At 45.8% G+C, this 24109-nt stretch overlaps 1 protein-coding gene across 2 annotated transcripts in view; it reads left to right on the top strand.

Annotated features, from left to right (window-relative positions):
- The window catches only part of FURIN (furin, paired basic amino acid cleaving enzyme), a 389010-nt gene that overhangs the window by 130890 nt on the left and 234011 nt on the right, over nt 1–24109 (top strand). For both annotated transcript variants that reach the window (XM_063925863.1, XM_063925862.1), the window contains exon 3: nt 17643–17741. In XM_063925863.1, coding sequence (XP_063781933.1) covers nt 17643–17741 — 99 coding nt within the window. The remainder of the gene's footprint in view (nt 1–17642; nt 17742–24109) is intronic.

Genomic DNA, 24109 nt, shown 5'->3' with positions numbered 1-24109 from the left:
CTGGACAGATAATGCCACAACCGGGGGTCACTTTTATACAGCGCCCTGCGGCCGTGGCATTAAATATCCAACTAGTCACCCCTGGCCGGGGTACCCTGGAGGAGTGGGGACCCCTTCAATCAAGGGGTCCCCCCCAGCCACCCAAGGGCCAGGGGTGAAGCCCGAGGCTGCCCCCCCCCCATCCAAGGGCTGCGGATGGGGGGCTGATAGCCTTGAGTAAAATGAAAGAATATTGTTTTTTTTCCAGAAGAACTACAAGTCCCAGCAAGCCTCCCCCGCAAGCTGGTACTTGGAGAACCACAATTACCAGCATGCGGGTGGAAAAACGGGCCCGCTGGTACCTGTAGTTCTACTGGAAAAAAAATACCCAAATAAAAACAGACACCGTGAAAGTAAAAGTTTATTTCATACATGCCGACACATACATACTTGCCTATGTTGGCTGAAGGGACCCTCTGTGACAGCAGTCACTGTGGGGTCTCTGCATACGGGGAAAGGGGTCCCATGTGTAAACATGGGACCCCTTTCAGTCCGCCTGGTCCGGGTGTTCGTTTTTTTTTTTTTTTTTGCCAAGTACGTGGATTATAATAAAAGACCACAGGACACTGGATAAGGTGAGTATAATTTTATTTTCAGGTACACCGTGGATTCTACTTGGAGAAGTGGACAGAGGTCGGCGTGTGAACATAGGTAAAGTATGTGTGTCGACATGTGTGAAATAAAGTTGTACTCTCAAGGTGTGCGTGTCCTGTTTTTATATGGGTATTTTTTTTCCAGTAGAACTACAGGTACCAGCGGGCCCGTATTTCTCCCACATGCTGGTACTTGTGGTTCTCCAAGTACCAGCTTGCGGGGGAGGCTTGCTGGGACTTGTAGTACTACTACTGGAAAAAACAATATTCTTTCATTTTTCAAAAGGCTATCAGCCCCCCATCCGCAGCCCTTGGATGGGGGGGGGGGGGACAGCCTCGGGCTTCACCCCTGGCCCTTGGGTGGCTGGAGGGGGGGACCCCTTGATTGAAGGGGTCCCCACTCCTCCAGGGTACCCCGGCCAGGGGTGACTAGTTGCGTATTTAATGCCACGGCCGCAGGGCGCTGTATAAAAGTGACCCCCGGCTGTGGCATTATCCACCCAGCTAGTGGAGCCCGATGCTGGTGTAAAAAATACGGGGGCCCCCTACGCTTTTTGTCCCCCGTATTTTTTGCACCAGCACCAGGCGGAGAGCCCGGTGCTGGTTTTAAAAATACGGGGGATCCCATGTCAGTTTTTTCCCCCCGGATTTTTAGAACCAGGACCGTCTCGAAGAGCCCGAGGCTGGTTATGCTTAGGAGGGGGGACCCCACGCATTTTTTTTTCTTCTGATTTTTACCATTCCATTAAAAAAAAATAAAAAAAATATATATTTTTAAAAATATATAAATAATACTTGTGCCTCCAAAATAGACAAACCAAGTACCTAATCCCTTCTAATATAAATAGATATGCTATTACCAATTAAAAAAAACACAAAAAAAAACATGTTTTTAAATTTTTTTATTAGATTCCGCCAGCAAAGTGTGGCGGATTGAAAATGACTAATTTACTGTCTAAAAGCACTGTTGTCGAATTTACAATCTTCAATTGAATATACTTTTGTCGAATTGCCGCATTTGTACCATTGCAGAAATGTCGAATTTGACAAATGTCGAATTTCAAAAAGTCGAATTTTGAAAGTCCGTTTTTTTGACAAAGTACTGAATTGCATTGTCGAATTTTTTTTTTTTGGGCGAAAATGTCCCGTTTTTCGACATTTTCGGGAATTCGACCGCAATTGCATATACCCCATAGGATTTTCTTTTTCCCCTGTAATATGTAAAACTGTCTCTACCATGAATGTTTTTACCTAGATTTTGTATGAATGTTTTATGTACAGTTTTGTGTTTACCTACAAAATGGATGAAGCACTCAACTGTTTATATGGAAGATAGGTTTCTATTTTTTTGTCCCCCCCCCCCCCCATTTTAGAAGTAATAACTTTTTTTGGCAATAAAGTATAAGACTGTAATTGTTCTTCTGTGCTGTGTGATTGAAAGTCACAGCTGTGGGATATACTGGGAAATAGGAAGTGACTGATATTTCATAAGGGCTGACATTGTAATACACTTAGGGGTCAGCACATATGCAGCCGCGATTTGATACTGTCTGATACTAGTTTTTCCTGAGGCAGCTGGGCATAGAGAGAAAGGAGATTGAGGCCGCAGCAAAGAGATTTTAACTTGTTAATTGCCAGGTTTTTCAGCACACGTAAAATAGTACCAGTTTTGGTTTCTTGTATTTTTTTTTGGTGGGGGGTTGGTTCCTAGTTGTAGCAGAAACGTAATCACAGTTTTCAGGTGTGAATATTTCACATATAAGTGCATTTAATAACTGGCACTTTACCAGTCAATGGTAATAATATCTTTATGCATCAGTGCGCCAGAAGCATGGCATCAACTCTGTTTCTCTGTGTAATACTCCGTGATGTTGCGATTGCACTGAAGATCTGATGATGATAATATTGTTATCCTCTTATATGGCACCACAAGGTTTCTGCAGCGCCTAACAACAAAGTACATGAACACAGAGGAAAACAGTGACTAACCACACAGGACAAAGCAAAACACGTATATGGTAGATAAACATTGCTGCATCAGTGTTCATAGCACTCAAATAAGCAGCAAGGTGGCAGAAACCAATGGTTAGGTGCCATTAAAGGGAGCATGGAGTTGATGATAGTATTAGTAGGGAAGCTAAAGCACACGAGGGGAGACGGATCTGCTCATGAGAGCTTACATTCTAAAGGTGAGGGACCGACAGGTGACACAGATGGTATAGATGGTGAGCATGAGACAGTGGGTTACAATGAGAGATACCTGGGTTTGGTGAAGAAGTGGGTCTTGAGAGCCCATTTTGAAGTTTTTGTAGAGAGGTGGACCATCTGATGGGGAGCAGAAGAAAATTCCAGAGAGAAGAAGCACCATGGGCAAAATTTGGAGGTTGGAATTAGAGGAAGTAGGCAGAAGAGCAATGTAAAGTATAAACTATCTTATCCAAGGGGGATAATAGTGCCGGCGCTTATTTAATATAGGGTTTATTCATCCCTTTTCTCTGACGTCCTAGTGGATGCTGGGGACTCCGTCAGGACCATGGGGATTAGCGGCTCCGCAGGAGACAGGGCACAAAAATAAAGCTTTAGGATCAGGTGGTGTGCACTGGCTCCTCCCCCTATGACCCTCCTCCAAGCCTCAGTTAGGTTTTTGTGCCCGTCCGAGCAGGGTGCAATCTAGGTGGCTCTCCTAAAGAGCTGCTTAGAAAAAGTTTTTAGGTTTTTTATTTTACAGTGAGTCCTGCTGGCAACAGGCTCACTGCAACGAGGGACTTAGGGGAGAAGAAGTGAACTCACCTGCGTGCAGGATGGATTGGCTTCTTAGGCTACTGGACACCATTAGCTCCAGAGGGATCGAACACAGGCCCAGCCATGGAGTCCGGTCCCGGAGCCGTGCCGCCGACCCCCTTGCAGATGCCGAAAAGTGAAGAGGTCCAGAAACCGGCGGCAGAAGACTTTTCAGTCTTCATGAGGTAGCGCACAGCACTGCAGCTGTGCGCCATTGTTGTCACACACTTCACACCAGCGGTCACTGAGGGTGCAGGGCGCTGCGGGGGGCGCCCTGGGCAGCAATGAAATACCTATACTGGCTAAAAGATACATCACATATAGCCCCTGGGGCTATATGGATGTATTTAACCCCTGCCAGGTCTCAGAAGAACGGGAGAAGAAGCCCGCCGAAAAGGGGGCGGGGCCTATTCTCCTCAGCACACAGCGCCATTTTCCCTCACAGAAATGCTGGTGGGAAGGCTCCCAGGCTCTCCCCTGCACTGCACTACAGAAACAGGGTTAAAACAGAGAGGGGGGGCACTTATTTGGCGATATGATTATATATATATATTAAGATGCTATAAGGGAAAAACACTTATATAAAGGTTGTCCCTGTATAATTATAGCGTTTTGGTGTGTGCTGGCAAACTCTCCCTCTGTCTCTCCAAAGGGCTAGTGGGGTCCTGTCCTCTATCAGAGCATTCCCTGTGTGTGTGCTGTGTGTCGGTACGTGTGTCGACATGTATGAGGACGATGTTGGTGAGGAGGCGGAGCAATTGCCTGTAATGGTGATGTCACTCTCTAGGGAGTCGACACCGGAATGGATGGCTTATTTAAGGAATTACGTGATAATGTCAACACGCTGCAAGGTCGGTTGACGACATGAGACGGCCGGCAAACCAATTAGTACCTGTCCAGGCGTCTCAAACACCGTCAGGGGCGTTAAAACGTCCTTTTACCTCAGTCGGTCGACACAGACACAGACACGGACACTGACTCCAGTGTCGACGGTGAAGAAACAAACGTATTTTCCTTTAGGGCCACACGTTACTTGTTAAGGGCAATGAAGGAGGTGTTACATATTTCTGATACTACAAGTACCACAAAAAAGGGTATTATGTGGAATGTGAAAAAACTACCTGTAGTTTTTCCTGAATCAGATAAATTAAATGAAGTGTGTGATGATGCGTGGGTTTCCCCCGATAGAAAATTATTGGCGGTATACCCTTTCCCGCCAGAAGTTAGGGCGCGTTGGGAAACACCCCTTAGGGTGGATAAGGCGCTCACACGCTTATCAAAACAAGTGGCGGTACCGTCTCCAGATAGGGCCGCCCTCAAGGAGCCAGCTGATAGGAGGCTGGAAAATATCCTAAAAAGTATATACACACATACTGGTGTTATACTGCGACCAGCGATCGCCTCAGCCTGGATGTACAGCGCTGGGGTGGCTTGGTCGGATTCCCTGACTGAAAATATTGATACCCTTGACAGGGACAGTATTTTCTCTAACGTCCTAGTGGATGCTGGGGACTCCGTCAGGACCATGGGGAATAGCGGCTCCGCAGGAGACAGGGCACAAAAGCAAGCTTTTAGGATCACATGGTGTGTACTGGCTCCTCCCCCTATGACCCTCCTCCAAGCCTCAGGTTTTTGTGCCCGGCCGAGAAGGGTGCAATCTAGGTGGCTCTCTTAAAGAGTTACTTAGAAAAAGTTTTTAGGTTCTTTATTTTCAGTGAGTCCTGCTGGCAACAGGCTCACTGCATCGAGGGACTTAGGGGAGAGATTTTCAACTCACCTGCGTGCAGGATGGATTGGATTCTTAGGCTACTGGACATAGCTCCAGAGGGAGTCGGAACACAGGGCTCGCCCTGGGGTTCGTCCCGGAGCCGCGCCGCCGACCCCCCTTGCAGACGCTGAAGATGAAGAGGTCCGGAACCAGGCGGCAGAAGACTCTCAGTCTTCATCAGGTAGCGCACAGCACTGCAGCTGTGCGCCATTGTTGTCAGCACACTTCACACAGCGGTCACGGAGGGTGCAGGGCGCTGGAGGGGGGCGCCCTGGGCAGCAATGTATAATACCTGTATGGCGAAAAATACATCACATATAGCCCTTGAGGCTATATGGATGTATTTAACCCCTGCCAGATATCTAAAACTCCGGAGAAGAAGCCCGCCGAAAAGGGGGCGGGGCCTATTCTCCTCAGCACACAGCGCCATTTTCCCTCACAGAAAGGCTGGTGGGAAGGCTCCCATGCTCTCCCCTGCACTACAGAAACAGGGTTAAAACAGAGAGGGGGGGCACTGATTTGGCGATATGTATATATATTAAAATGCTATAAGGGAGGAACACTTATATAAAGGTTGTCCCTGGATAATTATAGCGTTTTGGTGTGTGCTGGCAAACTCTCCCTCTGTCTCCCCAAAGGGCTAGTGGGTCCTGTCCTCTATCAGAGCATTCCCTATGTGTGTGCTGTATGTCGGTACGTGTGTGTCGACATGTATGAGGAAAATATTGGTGAGGAGGCGGAGCAAATTGCCTGTAATGGTGATGTCACTCTCTAGGGAGTCGACACCGGAATGGATGGCTTATTTATGGAAATTACGTGACAATGTCAACACGCTGCAAGCCGGTTGACGACATGAGAGGGCCGGCGAACAAATTAGTATCTGTCCAGGCGTCTCAAACACTGTCAGGGGCTGTAAAATGCCCATTTACCTCAGTCGGTCGACACAGACCCAGACACGGACACTGATTTCAGTGTCGACGGTGAAGAAACAAACGTATTTTCTTTTAGGGCCACACGTTAAGGGCAATGAAGGAGGTGTTACATATTTCTGATACTCCAAGTACCACAAAAAAGGGTATTATGTGTGAGGTGAAAAAACTACCTGTAGTTTTTCCTGAATCAGATAAATTAAATGAAGTGTGTGATGATGCGTGGGTTTCCCCCGATAGAAAATTATTGGCGGTATACCCTTTCCCGCCAGAAGTTAAGGCGCGGTGGGAAACACCCCTCAGGGTGAATAAGGCGCTCACATGCTTATCAGAACAAGTAGCGGTACCATCTACGGATAGGGCCGTACTTAAGGAGCCAGCTGATAGGAGGCTGAAAAATATCCTAAAAAGTATACACACACATGCTGGTGTTATACTGCGACCAGCGATCGCCTCAGCCTGGATGTGCAGAGCTGAGGTGGCTTGGTCGGATTCCCTGACTAAAAATATTGATACCTTTGACAGGGACAGTATTTTATTGACTATAGAGCATTTAAAGGATGCATTTCTATATATGCGAGATGCGCAGAGGGATATTTGCACTCTGGCATCAAGAGTAAATGCGATGTCCATATCTGCAAGAAGATGTTTATGGACACGACAGTGGTCAGGTGATGCAGATTCCAAACGGCACAAAGATGTATTGCCGTATAAAGGGGAGGAGTTATTTGGGGTCGGTCCATGGGACCTGGTGGCCAGGGCAACTGCTGGAAAATCCACCGTTTTTTACCCTAAGTCACATCTCTGCAGAAAAAGACACCGTCTTTTCAGCCTCAGTCCTTTCGTCCCTATAAGAGTCATATCTGCCCAGGGATAGAGGAAAGGGAAGAAGACTGCAGCAGGCAGCCCATTCCCAGGAACAGAAGCCCTCCACCGCTTCTACCAAGTTCTCAGCATGACGCTGGGACCGTACAGGACCCCTGGATCCTACAAGTAGTATCCAAGGGGTACAGATTGGAATGTCGAGAGGTTTCCCCCCTCGCAGGTTCCTGTAGTCTGCTGTACCAATGTCTCCCTCCGACAGGGAGGCAGTATTGAAAACAATTCACAAGCTGTATTCCCAGCAGGTGATAATAAAATTACCCCTCCGACAACAAGGAAAGGGGTATTACTCCACACTATATGGTGGTACTGAAGGCTAGGTGAGACCTATTCTAAATCTGAAAAATTTGAACACTTACAAGGGTTCAAATCCAGATGGAGTCACTCAGAGCAGTGATAGCAAAGAACAAAGGGACTATATGGTGTCCCGGGACATCAGGGATGCTTACCTCCATGTCCCAAAATTTGCTTTTTCTCACCAAGGGTACCTCAGGTTCGTGGTACAGAACTGTCACTATCAGTTTCAAGACGATGCCGTTGGATTGTCCAAGGCACCCCGGGTCCTTACCAAGGTAATGACCGAAAGGAGGATTCGTCTTCAAAGAAAATGGACGACCTCCTGATAAGAACAAGGTCCAGAGAACAGTTGGAGGTCGGAGTAGCACTATCTCAAGTAGTTCTACGACAGCACGGGTGGATTCTAAATATTCCAAAACCGCAGTTGTTCCGACGACACGTCTGCTGGTCCTAGGGATGATTCTGGACACAGTCCAGGAAAAGGTGTTTCTCCCAGAGGAGAAAGCCAGGGAGTTATCCGAGCTAATCGGGATCCTCCTAAAACCAGGAAAAGTGTCAGTGCATCATTGCACAAGAGTCCTGGTAAAAATGGTGGCTTATTACGAAGCACTTCCATTCGGCAGATTTCACGCAAGAACTCTTCAGTGGGATCTGCTGGACAAATGGTCCGGATCGCATCTTCAGATGCATCAGCGGATAACCCTATATCCAAGGACAAGGGTGTCTCTCCTGTGGTGATTACAGAGTGCTCATCTTCTAGAGGGCCGCAGATTCGGCATTCAGGATTGGATGCTCGTGACCACGGAGGCCAGCCTGAGAGGCTGGGGAGCAGTCACACAAGGAGTGTGATCAAGTCTGGAGAATTCTCTCCACATAAATATACTGGAGCTAAGAGCAAATTTATAATGCTCTAAGCTTAGCAAGACCTCTGCTTCAAGGTCAGCCGGTATTGATCCAGTGGGATAACATCACGGCAGTCGCCCACGTAAACAGAAAGGGCGGCACAAGAAGCAGGAGGGCAGTGGCAAAACTGCAAGGATTTTTCGCTAGGCGGAAAATCATGTGATAGCACTGTCAGCAGTGTTCATTCCGGGAGTGGACGACTGGGAAGCAGACTTCCTCAGCAGGCACGACCTCCACCCGGGAGAGTGGGAACTTCATCGGGAAGTTTTCCGCATGATTGTGAACCGTTGGGAAAGACCAAAGGTGGACATGATGGCGTCCCGCCCGAACAAAAAATGGGACAGGTATTGCGCCAGGTCACGAGACCTTCAGGCGATAGCTGTGGACGTCCTGGTAACACCGTGGGTGTAACAGTCGGTGTATGTGTTCCCTCCTCTGCTTCTCATAACCAAGGTATTGAGAATTATAAGACATAGAGGAGTAAGAACTATACTCGTGGCTCCGGATTGGCCAAGAGGGACTTGGTAACCGGAACTTCAAGAGATGCTCACAGAGGACTAATGGCCTCGGGAGCTAAGAAGGGATTTGCTTTCAGCAAGTACCATGTCTGTTCCAAGAGGAACCGTGGCATCGGCCTTTAAGAAAGGACCTGCTCCAGCAGGGACCTTGTCTGTTCCAAGACTTACCGCGACTGCGTTTGACGGCATGGCGGTTTGAACGCCGGATCCTAAGGGAAAAGGCATTCCGAAAGAGGTCCTACCTACCCTGGTCAAAGCCAGGAAGGAGGTGACCGCACAACGTTATCACCACATGTGGTAAAAATATGTTGCGTGGGTGAGGCCAGGAAGGCCCCACGAAAAAATTTCAACTAGGTCGATTTCTGCACTTCCTGCAAACAGGAGTGTCTATGAACCTGAAATTGGGGTCCATTAAGGTTCAAGTTTCGGCCCTATAGATTTTCTTCCAGAAAGAATTGGCTTCAGTTCCTGAAGTCCAGACGTTTGTCAAGGGAGTATTGCATATACAGCCCTTGTGTGCCTCCAGTGGCACCGTGGGATCTCAACGTAGTGTTGGGATTCCTCAAATCATATTGGTTTGAACCACTCAAATCTGTGGATTTGAAATATCTCACATGGAAAGTGACCATGCTGTTGGCCCTGGCCTCGGCCAGGCGATTGTAAAAATTGGCGGCTTTGTCTTACAAAAGCCCATATCTGATTGTCCATTCGGACAGGACAGAACTGCGGACTCGTCCCCAGTTTCTTCCTAAGGTGGTGTCAGCGTTTCACCTGAAACAACCTATTGTGGTGCCTGCGGCTACTAGGGACTTGGAGGACTCCAAGTTGCTAGACGTTGTCAGGGCCCTGAAAATATATATATAATTCCAGGATGGCTGGAGTCAGAAAGTCTGACTTGCTGTTTATATTGTAGGCACCCAAAAAGCTGGGTGCTCCTGCTTCTAAGCAGACTATTGCTCGTTGGATTTGTAGTACAATTCAGCTTGCACATTCTGTGGCAGGCCTGCCACAGCCAAAATCTGTAAATGCCCATTCCACAAGGAAGGTGGGCTCATCTTGGGCGGCTGCTCGAGGGGTCTCGGCTTTACAACTTTGCCGAGCAGCTACTTGGTCAGGGGCAAACATGTTTGCTAAATTCTACAAATTTGATACCCTGGCTGAGGAGGACCTGGAGTTCTCTCATTCGGTGCTGCAGAGTCATCCGCACTCTCCCGCCCGTTTGGGAGCTTTGGTATAATCCCCATGGTCCTGACGGAGTCCCCAGCATCCACTAGGACGTTAGAGAAAATAAGATTTTACTTACCGATAAATCTATTTCTCATAGTCCGTAGTGGATGCTGGGCGCCCATCCCAAGTGCGGATTGTCTGCATTACTTGTACATAGTTATTGTTACAAAAAAATCGGGTTATTATTGTTGTGAGCCATCTTTTTTAGAGGCTACTTCATTGTTATCATACTGTTAACTGGGTTCAAATCACAAGTTGTACGGTGTGATTGGTGTGGCTGGTATGAGTCTTACCCGGGATTCAAGATCCTTCCTTATTGTGTACGCTCGTCCGGGCACAGTACCTAACTGAGGCTTGGAGGAGGGTCATAGGGGGAGGAGCCAGTACACACCATGTGATCCTAAAAGCTTGCTTTTGTGCCCTGTCTCCTGCGGAGCCGCTATTCCCCATGGTCCTGACGGAGTCCCCAGCATCCACTACGGACTATGAGAAATAGATTTATCGGTAAGTAAAATCTTATTTTATTGACTATAGAGCATTTAAAGGATGCATTTCTATATATGCGGGATGCACAGAGGGATATTTGCACTCTGGCATCAAGAGTAAGTGCGATGTCCATATCTGCCAGAAGTTGTTTATGGACACGACAGTGGTCAGGTGATGCAGATTCCAAACGGCACATGGAAGTATTGCCGTATAAAGAAGAAAAAGACAACGTCTTTTCAGCCTCAGTCCTTTCGTCCCCATAAGGGCAAGCGGGCAAAAGGCCAGTCATATCTGCCATGGGATAGATGAAAGGGAAGAAGACTGCAGCAGGCAGCCCATTCCCAGGAACAGAAGCCCTCCACCGCTTCTGCCAAGTCCTCAGCATGACGCTGGGGCCGTACAAGCGGACTCAGGTGCGGTGGGGGGTCGTCTCAAGAGTTTCAGCACGCAGTGAGCTCTCTCGCAAGTGGACCCCTGGATCCTACAAGTAGTATCCCAGGGGTACAGATTGGAGATTCGAGACGTCTCCCCCTCGCAGGTTCCTGAAGTCTGCTTTACCAACGTCTCCCTCCGACAGGGAGGCAGTAGTGGAAACAATTCACAAGCTGTATTCCCAGCAGGTGATAATCAAAGTACCCCTCCTACAACAAGGAAAGGGGTATTATTCCACACTATATTGTGGTACTGAAGCCAGACGGCTCGGTGAGACCTATTCTAAATCTGAAATATTTGAACACTTACATACAAAGGTTCAAATCAAGATGGAGTCACTCAGAGCAGTGATAGCGAACCAGGAAGAAGGGGACTATATGGTATCCCGGGACATCAGGGATGCTTACCTCCATGTCCAAATTTGCCCTTCTCACCAAGGGTACCTCAGGTTCGTGGTACAGAACTGTCACTATCGGTTTCAGACGCTGCCAGTTGGATTGTCCACGGCACCCCGGGTCCTTACCAAGGTAATGGCCGAAATGATGATTCTTCTTCAAAGAAAATGGACGATCTCCTGATAAGGGCAAGGTCCAGAGAACAGTTGGAGGTCGGAGTAGCACTATCTCAAGTAGTTCTACGACAGCACGGGTGGATTCTAAATATTCCAAAACCGCAGCTGTTTCCGACGACACGTCTGCTGTTCCTAGGGATGATTCTGGACACAGTCCAGAAAAAGGTGTTTCTCCCGGAGAAGAAAGCCAGGGAGTTATCCGAGCTAGTCAGGAACCTCCTAAAACCAGGAAAAGTGTCAGTGCATCATTGCACAAGGGTCCTGGGAAAAATGGTGGCTTCTTACGAAGCGATTCCATTCGGCAGATTTCACGCAAGAACTTTTCAGTGGGATCTGCTGGAAAAATGGTCCGGATCGCATCTTCAGATGCATCAGCGGATAACCCTGTCTCCAAGGACAAGGGTGTTTCTTCTGCGGTGGCTGCAGAGTGCTCATCTACTAAAGGGCCGCAGATTCGGCATTCAGGACTGGGTCCTTGTGACCACGGATGCCAGCCTGAGAGGCTGGGGAGCAGTCACACAGGGAAAAAATTTCCAGGGAGTGTGATCAAGTCTGGAGACTTCTCTCCACATAAATATACTGGAGCTAAGGGCAATTTACAATGTTCTAAGCTTAGCAAGACCTCTGCTTCAAGGTCAGCCGGTATTGATCCAGTGGGACAACATCACGGCAGTCGCCCACGTAAACAGACAGGGCGGCACAAGAAGCAGGAGGGCAATGGCAGAAACTGCAAGGATTCTTCGCTGGGCGAAAAATCATGTGATAGCACTGTCAGCAGTGTTCATTCCGGGAGTGGACAACTGGGAAGCAGACTTCCTCAGCAGGCACGACCTCCACCCGGAAGAGTGGGGACTTCATCCAGAAGTCTTCCACATGATTGTGAACCGTTGGGAAAAACCAAAGGTGGATATGATGGCGTCTCGCCTCAACAAAAAACTGGACAGGTATTGCGCCAGGTCAAGAGACCCTCAGGCAATAGCTGTGGACGCTCTGGTAACACCGTGGGTGTTCCAGTCAGTGTATGTGTTTCCTCCTCTGCCTCTCATACCAAAAGTACTGAGAATTATACGGCAAAGGGGAGTAAGAACGATACTCGTGGCTCCGGATTGGCCAAGAAGAACTTGGTACCCGGAACTTCAGGAGATGCTCACGGAAGATCCGTGGCCTCTACCTCTAAGACGGGACCTGCTTCAGCAGGGACCGTGTCTATTCCAAGACTTACCGCGGCTGCGTTTGACGGCATGGCGGTTGAACGCCGAATTCTAAGGGAAAAAGGCATTCCGGAAGAGGTCATTCCTACACTGGTAAAAGCCAGAAAGGAGGTGACTGCACAACATTATCACCGCATTTGGAGAAAATATGTTGCGTGGTGTGAGGCCAGGAAGGCCCCCACGGAGGAATTTCAATTGGGTCGATTCCTACATTTCCTGCAAACAGGATTGTCTATGGGCCTCAAATTGGGGTCCATTAAGGTTCAAATTTCGGCCCTGTCGATTTTCTTCCAGAAAGAATTGGCTTCAGTTCCTGAAGTCCAGACTTTTGTAAAAGGAGTACTACATATACAGCCCCCGGTTGTGCCCCCAGTGGCTCCGTGGGACCTTAATGTAGTTTTGGATTTTCTCAAATCCCATTGGTTTGAGCCACTCAAATCGGTGGATTTGAAATATCTTACATGGAAAGTAACCATGCTACTGGCCCTGGCTTCAGCCAGGAGAGTGTCAAAATTGGCGGCTTTATCGTATAAAAGCCCATATCTGATTTTCCATTCGGACAGGGCAGAACTGCGGACGCGTCCTCAGTTTCTGCCTAAGGTGGTGTCAGCGTTTCACCTGAACCAGCCTATTGTGGTGCCTGCGGCTACTAGCGATTTGGAGGATTCCAAGTTGCTGGACGTTGTCAGGGCATTGAAAATATATATTTCAAGGACGGCTGGAGTCAGAAAATCTGACTCGCTGTTTATACTGTATGCACCCAACAAGCTGGGTGCTCCTGCTTCTAAGCAGACGATTGCTCGTTGGATTTGTAGCACAATTCAACTTGCACATTCTGTGGCAGGCTTGCCACAGCCTAAATCTGTCGAGGCCCATTCCACAAGGAAGGTGGGCTCATCCTGGGCGGCTGCCCGAGGGGTCTCGGCATTACAACTCTGCCGAGCAGCTACGTGGTCGGGGGAGAACACGTTTGTAAAATTCTACAAATTTGATACCCTGGCTAAAGAGGACCTGGAGTTCTCTCATTCGGTGCTGCAGAGTCATCCGCACTCTCCCGCCCGTTTGGGAGCTTTGGTATAATCCCCATGGTCCTGACGGAGTCCCCAGCATCCACTAGGACGTCAGAGAAAATAAGATTTTACTTACCGATAAATCTATTTCTCGTAGTCCGTAGTGGATGCTGGGCGCCCATCCCAAGTGCGGATTGTCTGCAATACTTGTACATAGTTATTGTTACAAAAAAATCGGGTTGTTATTGTTGTGAGCCGTCTGTTTAGAGGCTCCTACGTTTGTCATACTGTTAACTGGGTTCAGATCACAAGTTGTACGGTGTGATTGGTGTGGCTGGTATGAGTCTTACCCGGGATTCAAAATTTTTCCTTATTGTGTACGCTCGTCCGGGCACAGTATCCTAACTGAGGCTTGGAGGAGGGTCATAGGGGGAGGAGCCAGTGCACACCACCTGATCCTAAAGCTTTATTTTTGTGCCCTGTCTCCTGCGGAGCCGCTAATCCCCATGGTCCTGACGGAGTCCCCAGCATCCACTACGGACTACGAGAAATAGATTTATCGGTAAGTAAAATCTTATTATAAGCGCTATGTTGGGTGCCTTTCTGCTGCAGTGTCCAGTGCGGGCCCTTCCGTTAGTAATCAGGAGGTGGGTGATTTGTAAGTGGGTCGCTGTAGTCCATAAATGGACACTCCTCTCACTTACTCCCAGTTCAGCTTCGGCCTGCACGGCCACCGTTAATCCTCTATTTGTGCAGTAGACTAGTCTACTTTCTGTTCCCTGTGGGCTGTGTGCTTTTCCTCCCAACTTCGTGGGCTCCCTGTTCGGCACCCGGGATGACAGCCGCCCTTGCCCGCGTCATCCTGCCCCACTGTGTGGGATTGCTGCTCTGCTTCCGGAGTTCGTGCTGTGCTGCTGCTTCCGAGTTTTTATAAGCTGGATTCTTGATAGGCTGTGAGGCAGGGTGACTGGTATGGGTTGGTGTACCCCATGCGGTTTTCCCATAGTGCAGGGATGGGGGACCTTTGGCCCTCCAGCTGTTGTTGAACTACACATACCAGCATCCCTTGCTACAGTTTTGCTATTTGACCATGCTAAAACTGTTGCAGGGCATGCTGGGATGTGTAGTTCAACAACAGCTGGAGGGCCGAAGGTTCCCCATGCAGCAAGCTGTGTTGAAGCAAAAATCAGCATAGCTACATCTGTATTTAATGACGTATAGACCCCTATGTGAGTAGCGAAATGGGTGTTGCAAGAAAACTCTTATCAAGTTCTGTTCTGTATAAAAACTAATGCGTGCATTCAACCTTTATGTAACGCTATGCAGCTAAAATGCTTGGCCAACATGTTAAACGTGTCAATCTTCCCAGGAGGAGCATGAAAATAAAACTTGCATGGTATAGAGGCTGATAAAGTGTTATGCCGTAGTACAGATGCAGAAACGATCCGGTGCCAGATGTCAGAAGGCGTAACATTTCCCATCTTGCTTGAGCGGTCATTAGTTACATTCCAAAGCCATCTAAGTCGTACCTTTATTTAGATTCAGCTCGAAAAGGGGTTACGGCCTCTCGGAGAGTAAAGCTTCTCTGATTAAAACTAAAAGGATACTGTACATTCTAAAAATAAACGTCATGCAATTTCCCATTGTCTTGTATTCACTGTGAATTCTATTCAGTGGGAGCTGCTGGAGACCAGACTGACGTTAACTGCTGCACAGAGCGCTTGTTTATCTGTAGGCACAGCAATGTGTTTGGAGAGCTTTAATCTGCAAACAATTCTGTATGTTCCAGGATAATGTATGGTTGAAAGCAAACACGCACAGAATAGATAAATATACTAGCCTTCAGAATTCAGGTCTTTTATTTCACATAGGTAACATAATATTAGCAAGGCACAATTGCTGCTGTCCTTGTCGTCCAGCTTATTTTTTTTTATTTTTTTTTTTAAACTTGGTTTGAAACCTTGAAAAATATTAATTAGCGCAAAGATGTTCTGAGCAATCCTCCTTAATGGCTCTGCCAACTGAAACAACTGGTAACAGCAGAACCTTTGTCACAGTCATTGTGCTTCCAGACCTTCCCTTCTGCTGTTCTGATGTCGGCATAAAAAGAATTCTACGTGAGGCAATAAATTTGCTGTGTTGCCTTCTTCCTTTTTAGGTTAATATTTATTACCTTGTCACTGCAGAGAATCCTACACAACATCGATGGTGTATGCCCCTTGGAAAGCGCTATGCTCATTCTCTGTGCTGCCTATTGTGTATGTTTAGAAATGTGTGGCGCAATACGGTAATCAAAGGATTCAACTGAATTATACCATGATCTTGACTTCATAACCTGTCCATCCAGTCTAGAGCACACTCTGCCTTTGGCCTTACCGGCGTGTCAAGAAAGTGACACAATGCCGGATTGCAATATTTAAGACAAATTGGCATTCGAGGGGATGCACAAAAGTAACTTTTTTCAGTCCGTTCTTTCTCTGCGTATTTGTTCTTAGTGCTTGGGTCTACATTTCAAATAATATTGCAGGATAGATGGAAAGGTAGAAGAAGTTAAGCACAATGCATATTCTCTTTGTAAAGACCTAATGATGATCACCGCCAAATGGATGCAAACTTGATGTAAAAGAAATGAGGCTGATCTGGTGTTTCTCTACTTTCCAATATCCAACATCAAGGTGCAGTCACCCAGTGCATTGTCATAGCAGCATAATTTATTAAGCAAAAAAACTAAAGACTCTTACAAGAATAAAAAGGCAGTGGCTCTTATGGAGCTGCAGAAACTCCAGGATCCACAGAGAACAGCATGGAAGTCCATCTCATATTTTTTTTCTTTTTTTTTTTTTCTGGAGAACTAAATAAGGTGGTCTCTTGTGTTGGCTGGGTCCAGAAAAGGAGAAGCTGCTATCATTCATATCATCAGAATTACTGCAACTGAACAATTTGCACTTGGGGTTGGCAGAGGATTGCTTACGACTCGTGCAACCTTATTCACATTCCACTGCACAGTAAAGCACCTTAAACACATTACGCCACATAGTAGTACCCTTTATACACATTGTGCCACACACTATGACCCCTTATTAAAATTATACTGCATAGTAGTACCCTTTATACTCATTAGGCCCCATATTACTACCCCTTATAACGTTACGCCACACAACAATGGTGAATTGGTAGGGCAAGCAAGATGAATGTAGGAGGTGGGCACAGTATAAGGGGCCACACAGCAATGGATTTGGAGGCAGTAGTGAAGGAAATAGCAGGGAATGTGGTGGCAGTAGAGAAGGGAACAGCAGGGAATGAAGAGAGCAGTAGTGATGGGGGCTCCTTTGCCAAGTGCTCCCCTTTGAAATAGAATGTGCCCAGTCTCTTCATTGTAGCATTCTGTAGCCCAGAGCTCATACATATACCCAAGAGATTTCAGCTGAGACTCCTGAAAATAGACACCGATTGCACAATGGTTTATTTAGCGATCAAATGGGATAACATTTATGTACTAGTTAGCAGCCTGTCAAAATTACGAAAACAACATATCGGTAATGTGCGCGCCCAAATGGAGCAATACTTGAATTGCTCCATCGGGTACCATCTATTGGCCACCGGCGTGCAAAACACTTGAAACCCCACCATAAAGGTGAGGAGCAGCGTTATCCTTTTATTATATAGTATTACATTATGGTCTGTTTGGTTTGTCATTTTAAGACCTTTTTGTATATGTTTTATATTTTTACATCTATTGAGTACTTTGTGGTTTCAGTGCTAAGAAGTCTTGAAAAAAATATTTTCATTGCATGTCACTGTGCTTGCGCCTTTACTGTAATATGATTTTAGAAACGCTCATGGTACCTGCAGACTTTTTTGTAGAGAGAATGGGATATAATGTAGATACAAACTTAAGCACATCCACCTCACTGTCACTGTATTAATGCAATATTACAATATGGATGGTAGACATGCTATATGTATTTTAAAAGTCAGTCTCTCTCTTTCTTTAGATTTTTGGAGATTATTACCATTTTCGTCATCGGGCGGTGATGAAGAGGTCCTTGACTCCTCACAGAACTAGACATTTTCTTATAAGTAGAGATACTCAGGTAAGACCATGCTATACCATTGTTGAAATTACAGTTTAGTAAAGTACATTTAAAATTGAAACACCATTTTTATTTTTTATTTATTTTCTTTGTTTGAAAATTAAAGTTTAATAAACATTAGGTGGTTAATCTAGCCACACATGGCGCCTGGGCACCAGGAGTAATGTCATATTAAACATTTAAGTACTGTAATCAAATTGGACAATATCTGGCCTGTATTCTATTGAATGAAGCGGCTAGTTTCAATGATGCCCGCTTGGCAGACTTACGGGGACTACATTTAATAATCTTCTGGCTGTATTTGCCAACCTATCCGACAATTTTCCTTTTCACCAGGGGTGGCCAAACCAGTCCTTATTGACACAAGGATAATATCGGGTAAATGGGGCTTTGGAATAATGATGATGATGATAAATATTATTGCCCTGTAAATATAATTATTTCTCCTTGGAGAACTGTGCATCTTGAAATTACATAAAGGGAGAACAAAACACATCACAACTTGTAATACTGTTTGTATAGGCAATTACACTGTGTATCCAATGAGAAATAAAAATCTTTAATTGTTAGATTGTGGTTCAATCCACCACTCTGGAGCCAGCTGTTATTGGAGTTGCACTTTGTTCTGGCACTTTGTGACTGGTGATTTACTATCATCACCCTGACAGTCGGTGGAACGTGCAATTTTGTATTTACAGTAACCTCATTACAAGAGAACAATTTGGCGATCGCCACACAGTTGGATATAATTTATGTATGTTATGTTTATTATTATTCATGTAGCGCTGACATTTTTTGTAGCGCAGTAATGCTTTCATGTGTAGGTATCCTTTTGCACAAATGTTGATTTTTCAGTGCACTACAAATTATTGGGTGCTGTATTGTCTCCATTTAGCTACTGTTGGTGCTTCTAGCTGTAAAGTGGACGGACAGTTTCACTAATAGTTGTGCCAGTATTGCCAAAATAGCACTGAGATGGAACGTTTGGCTCCAAAATGGTCAGATGCTCTTCTAGAATGAATGGGTTATCACTGATCAGCCATGGGCTGTTATCTGAAATCCAAATGGAAAGGCATTACATTTGGCCACACCTGTCTACAAATGGGAAAGGGCTCCTTTTGCCAAGAGCTCACCCTGAGAATTACAATGTGCCCGTGTCTCTACATTGTACCAAACTGTAGCCTAGAGCTCATAGACAAAGATGTCAGCTGAGACTGACTGCTGTACCAAAGCCAGTCTGTGCATACAGACCTTGCATATAATGAAAATGGGGGGGGGGGACATGGCAATGGGGCTAAGTGATGTAAGAACCTAATACAGAAAACTCTTTTACTGGTTTTTGTTTTTTTCCCTTTAATGAATATTTGTGACTGGGGTGTAAATGTAGATTGTACAGCCTGGAGAGAACATTTATTTGTTACTGCTTTCAAAAGATTTTTTTTTTTGATCAGTCTTCAAAGGCATATGCTGTTTAATTAAAATGTAAATTATTTTATCTTTGCAAGTCTCAAATATTTCCATTGGAGGTATGTGCCACCAAATATGTTTTATACGAAATCTCTTATTACAGCAGAGTTCCTTAATAGCTGAAGTATGAATGCTCTTGTAAAACCAGAGCGCTCTTGTGGGGACGTGAAAGCTGTGTGGAACTTTGCCACACAGATGGCGTGAGCCTGCCATACATGTTTAATGATCTGGTTTCAAGGATATTGGGAATGCTCCTACTCACCCACGCTTCTATGGCATAATACATGGAGAAGTCTGACTACATGACATTAGCTCAGCTGTGCCGTTCCTCCGTGCGAGAAGGCAGGCACGTTTTATTTTCTGTAATATGTTTCTATTCTGAAAACACACACACACACTCATCAGGCATTTCTTAGCAAACATCTGTCTGTAGTTACACGTGTACAGTAAGGATCTTTTCATTAGTCTGACAATTTGTGACTGCTAACCTCGTCCAGGAGGTCTTAATTCATCTACTTAAATATCATCTCTTGCACTTGCCAGTGCAGCGTGCATTTAATATGTATTTTTCCTGATTAAAGCAGGCCGTTCAAATCCGTTCTTAGTAAAGGAGGTGGTTTTGGTTTTGAAGGCAGCTCAGTGTTTGTGTTTTCCACTTTCCTCTTCAGTGCTCACATTGAGATTAATTTATTTTTATAAGGAATCGGCCCATATAAAGTAATGGGAGAATGTTTTTAGCCTATAACCCACTATCCTACTGGGAGTAGATAAACTGTAGGTAATCGCTTTCCTGTTTAACTCTTCATCCCATGCTGCCTAATGGCTAAAGCAACATCTTGGATCAATTTTTCTTTATCAGCCTATCGATGTAAAGGACTTTCTTAGAAAAATGCAATCATCCTAAAGTAAAGGTGTTATCGATTAAACTGTTGTATGTTTAACGGAAAACGTTATGTGTTTGATCTGGGAGAAGCAGTCCCACACATGCTCATTGCTTTTATATATGATGTCATAATTTCTATAGAAATATCTGCTCAGAAGTAGAACATGTTTTCATCTCTTTACATAGAGATTTCAGATTATAGCAAAGTATAGCTGGCTTGATGGCATGGGCCTACTGGAGCATTGCAACATGGGCAGAGGCTCACTCACTGCTTAAGTGATCACTTTTATTTTGTTTGTGATTGACCCCTATGGGTCTACAGATGTCTCCTAATACCTCTAGCCTCCCGACCGCCGGCATAACGACAGTGTGGCGAGCGCAAATGAGCCCCTTGCGGGCTTGCTGCGCTCGCCACGTTGCGGGCACGGTGGGAGAAAAAGTGTCTGTATGCCGACTGTCGGGATTCCTGCGCCGAGATCCCGACAGCCGTTAAACTAAAGACCAGCCCTCAATACACTGTGGAGCACAAGATGCCTGGCATGATGCGACTAGGACGCACTACCTGTGCTGTTTACCTTGGGCAATACGGATGGAGTAATGGTTAGCATTACCGCCTCACAGCACTGAGGTCATTGGATCAATTCCCACCTTGGCCCTAACTCTGCGGAGTTTGTGTATTCTCCCCGTACTTGTGTGTGTTTCCTCCCACAATCCAAAAATATACTGGTAGGTTAATTGGCTCCCAACAAAAATTGTGTACATGTGATAGGGAATATAGATTCTAAGCTCTACTGGGGCAGGGACTGATGTGAATGGGCAAATATTCTCTGTAAAGCGCTGCGGAATATGTGCGCTATATAAATAACTGGTAATAAATAATAAAATTCGGTATTTGACACATTTACATATTGAGTTGTGGCTGAATCTGTATACAGAGCACACAGGAACTGGGCATGGAGAACAGCCGCGGCTGCCACATCGTAGCACTTCATATACAAATTTAGAAACTCCATCACACAGATACACAAGTGTTTGCTATCAAATCAACACAGTCTCAGGGTGTGTCCTAGTCGCACCACATTGCGACTAAAACTCTTCTTTGGCAAGGCAAATAAATAAGGATACCAGATACTAGCAGAGTTACACAAGACCTGGAGCGCGCAAGAGGTGTTATTTGGCGCGACTGCAGCAATGATGTATGAGGATACAGCTGTACTAGACAGATTGTGTCCTGATGTAAAGATATGTGACTTGAACATAGAATTTGACGGCAGATAATTGGCCCATCTGATCTGCCCATGTACACGCGCGCGCGCGCACACACTAGGGTTAATTTTTTGATGGGAGCCAATTAACCTACTGGTATATTTTTGGATTGTGGAAGGAAACCTGCACGATTACGAGAAGAATATACAGACTCACACAGTTAGGGCCATGGTGGGAATGGAACCTGTGAGGCAGTGATAGTAACCATTAGACCATCCTTACTGCCCTAAAAATGTTTTTTTTTTTTTTTTAAATGCTCTTGGAAAAACGGACTTTATTTTCCTAAATATTCCATATAATACTTTTTTCAGTCCTTTTATCTGTTATCCAAAACCACCACCCCTTGCAACAAGGTGCTGCTCTGGCTCCTGCAAATAAACCACAATCACTATTAGTAGCCAGTAAGCAGGAACACGTCAGTGTGGCTGACTTATACTTTAGTATTAAAGGAAGCTCCACAAGCTGGTCTCTGCAGTGCATGACCTTGTACGAATACAGCAGATCTGTTCTCGTATCAAAGGGCAACAGTAATAAACAAGTGTAACGGAAGACGCTCTTATAACGTGTTATCTCTTCTCCCCCCCCCCCCCCATAAATGCCTTTTAGCAGCACACTTTCGAAAGAAAAATATGTTCTTAGCTGCGTAAGTTCTTCAGCAATTCCCCAACTTTGTTTCACCAGCTTTGTTCCATGCGTATATAACTTGCTTTAAATATATATTTGGAAACTGAAGAATTTATTCCCTTTCTAGTACATATGTCAGTGTAGTATTTTTTGTTTCTGTGTTATATAGATGCACAGTTGTTTTAATTAATCATTTGAACTAAGCTTCCAATAACTGCGGTCACATTGGATGTGTATTACATAGTTAGTGAAGTTGAAAAGAGGCAAAATGCCCATCGGGCTCAACCTGTATTCTGTGTTAAGCTGTTTATATTATAAAGCACCTGCTGAAGTAATGGTTTAGTACCAATTGACTGCTATGAATCTTATCACTCCCAGATAATTTAATCTCAATATGTTAAACGGTATAGCCCTGGATACTTTTTCCAGTTAGAAATTTGTCCAATCCATTTTTAAATGCATTTACAGAGTCTGCCATTATTACAATCTCCAGCAGGGAGTTCCAACTTTTTATTGCCCTTACCATGAAGAACCCTTTTTTATTACGTTGTGTACGGAATTTTCTCTCCTCTAGCCTTAGCGAGTGCTCACGTGTCCTATACAGGGTTCATTTAATAAACAAATCCCTTGATAACTCCTTGTAATGACCCTTTACATATTTGAAGATATATTAATAATGTCCCCTCTTAGGCTTACTAGGTTAAATACTGTATGTATACACTAGAAAAGAGGAGTCTTTCTTCGTACTCCAGTGTCTCTAACCCTTTAATCAATTTAGTAGCTCGCCTTTGAACTCTTTCTAGTTTCCTGATATCTTTTTATTTTTCTTTTGCTTTATAATATGGTGCCCAAAATTGAACACCATATTCAAGGTGTGGATGTACCAATGATTTGTACAGTGGCAGGATTACATCCTCGTCCCTTCTCTCAATGCCCCGTTTTATGCTCGCAAGCACTTTACTTGCCTTTTTTGCTGCATTTTGATATTGTGTACTGTTATTAAGCCTATTTTCTCTGACGTCCTAGTGGATGCTGGGACTCCGTCAGGACCATGGGGATTAGCGGCTCCGCAGGAGACAGGGCACAAAAATAAAAGCTTTAGGACTAGGTGGTGTGCACTGGCTCCTCCCCCTATGACCCTCCTCCAAGCCTCAGTTAGGTTTTTGTGCCCGTCCGAGCAGGGTGCAATCTAGGTGGCTCTCCTAAAGAGCTGCTTAGAAAAAGTTATTAGGTTTTTTATTTTCAGTGAGTCCTGCTGGCAACAGGCTCACTGCAACGAGGGACTTAGGGGAGAAGAAGTGAACTCACCTGCGTGCAGGATGGATTGGCTTCTTAGGCTACTGGACACCATTAGCTCCAGAGGGATCGAACACAGGCCCAGCCATGGAGTCCGGTCCCGGAGCCGCGCCGCCGACCCCCTTGCAGATGCCGAAAAGTGAAGAGGTCCAGAAACCGGCGGCAGAAGACTTTTCAGTCTTCATGAGGTAGCACACAGCACTGCAGCTGTGCGCCATTGTTGTCACACACTTCACACCAGCGGTCACTGAGGGTGCAGGGCGCTGGGGGGGGGGGCGCCCTGGGCAGCAATGATAATACCTTGTTCTGGCTAAAAATACATCACATATAGCCCCTGGGGCTATATGGATGTATTTAACCCCTGCCAGGTCTCACAAACACCTGGAGAAGAGCCCGCCGAAATAGGGGGCGGGGCCTATCTCCTCAGCACACAGCGCCATTTTCGTGCACAGCTCCGCTGCGAGGAAGGCTCCCAGGACTCTCCCCTGCACTGCACTACAGAAACAGGGTAAAAAAAACAGAGAGGGGGGGCACTTTTTTGGCGATATTGATATATTAAGCTGCTATAAAGGAAACAACACTTCTGTAGGGTTGTTCCTATATATTTATAGCGCTTGGGTGTGTGCTGGCAAACTCTCCCTCTGTCTCTCCAAAGGGCTAGTGGGGTCCTGTCTTCGATAAGAGCATTCCCTGTGTGTCGGTACGTGTGTGTCGACATGTATGAGGACGATGTTGGTGTGGAGGCGGAGCAATTGCCGGTAATGGTGATGTCACCCCCTAGGGAGTCGACACCGGAATGGATGGCTTTGTTTATGGAATTACGTGATAATGT

The sequence above is a fragment of the Pseudophryne corroboree genome, chromosome 6 (genome assembly GCF_028390025.1).
Source record: "Pseudophryne corroboree isolate aPseCor3 chromosome 6, aPseCor3.hap2, whole genome shotgun sequence".
Lineage (NCBI taxonomy): Eukaryota > Metazoa > Chordata > Amphibia > Anura > Myobatrachidae > Pseudophryne > Pseudophryne corroboree.
This window is presented reverse-complemented; position numbering and strand designations above follow the sequence as displayed.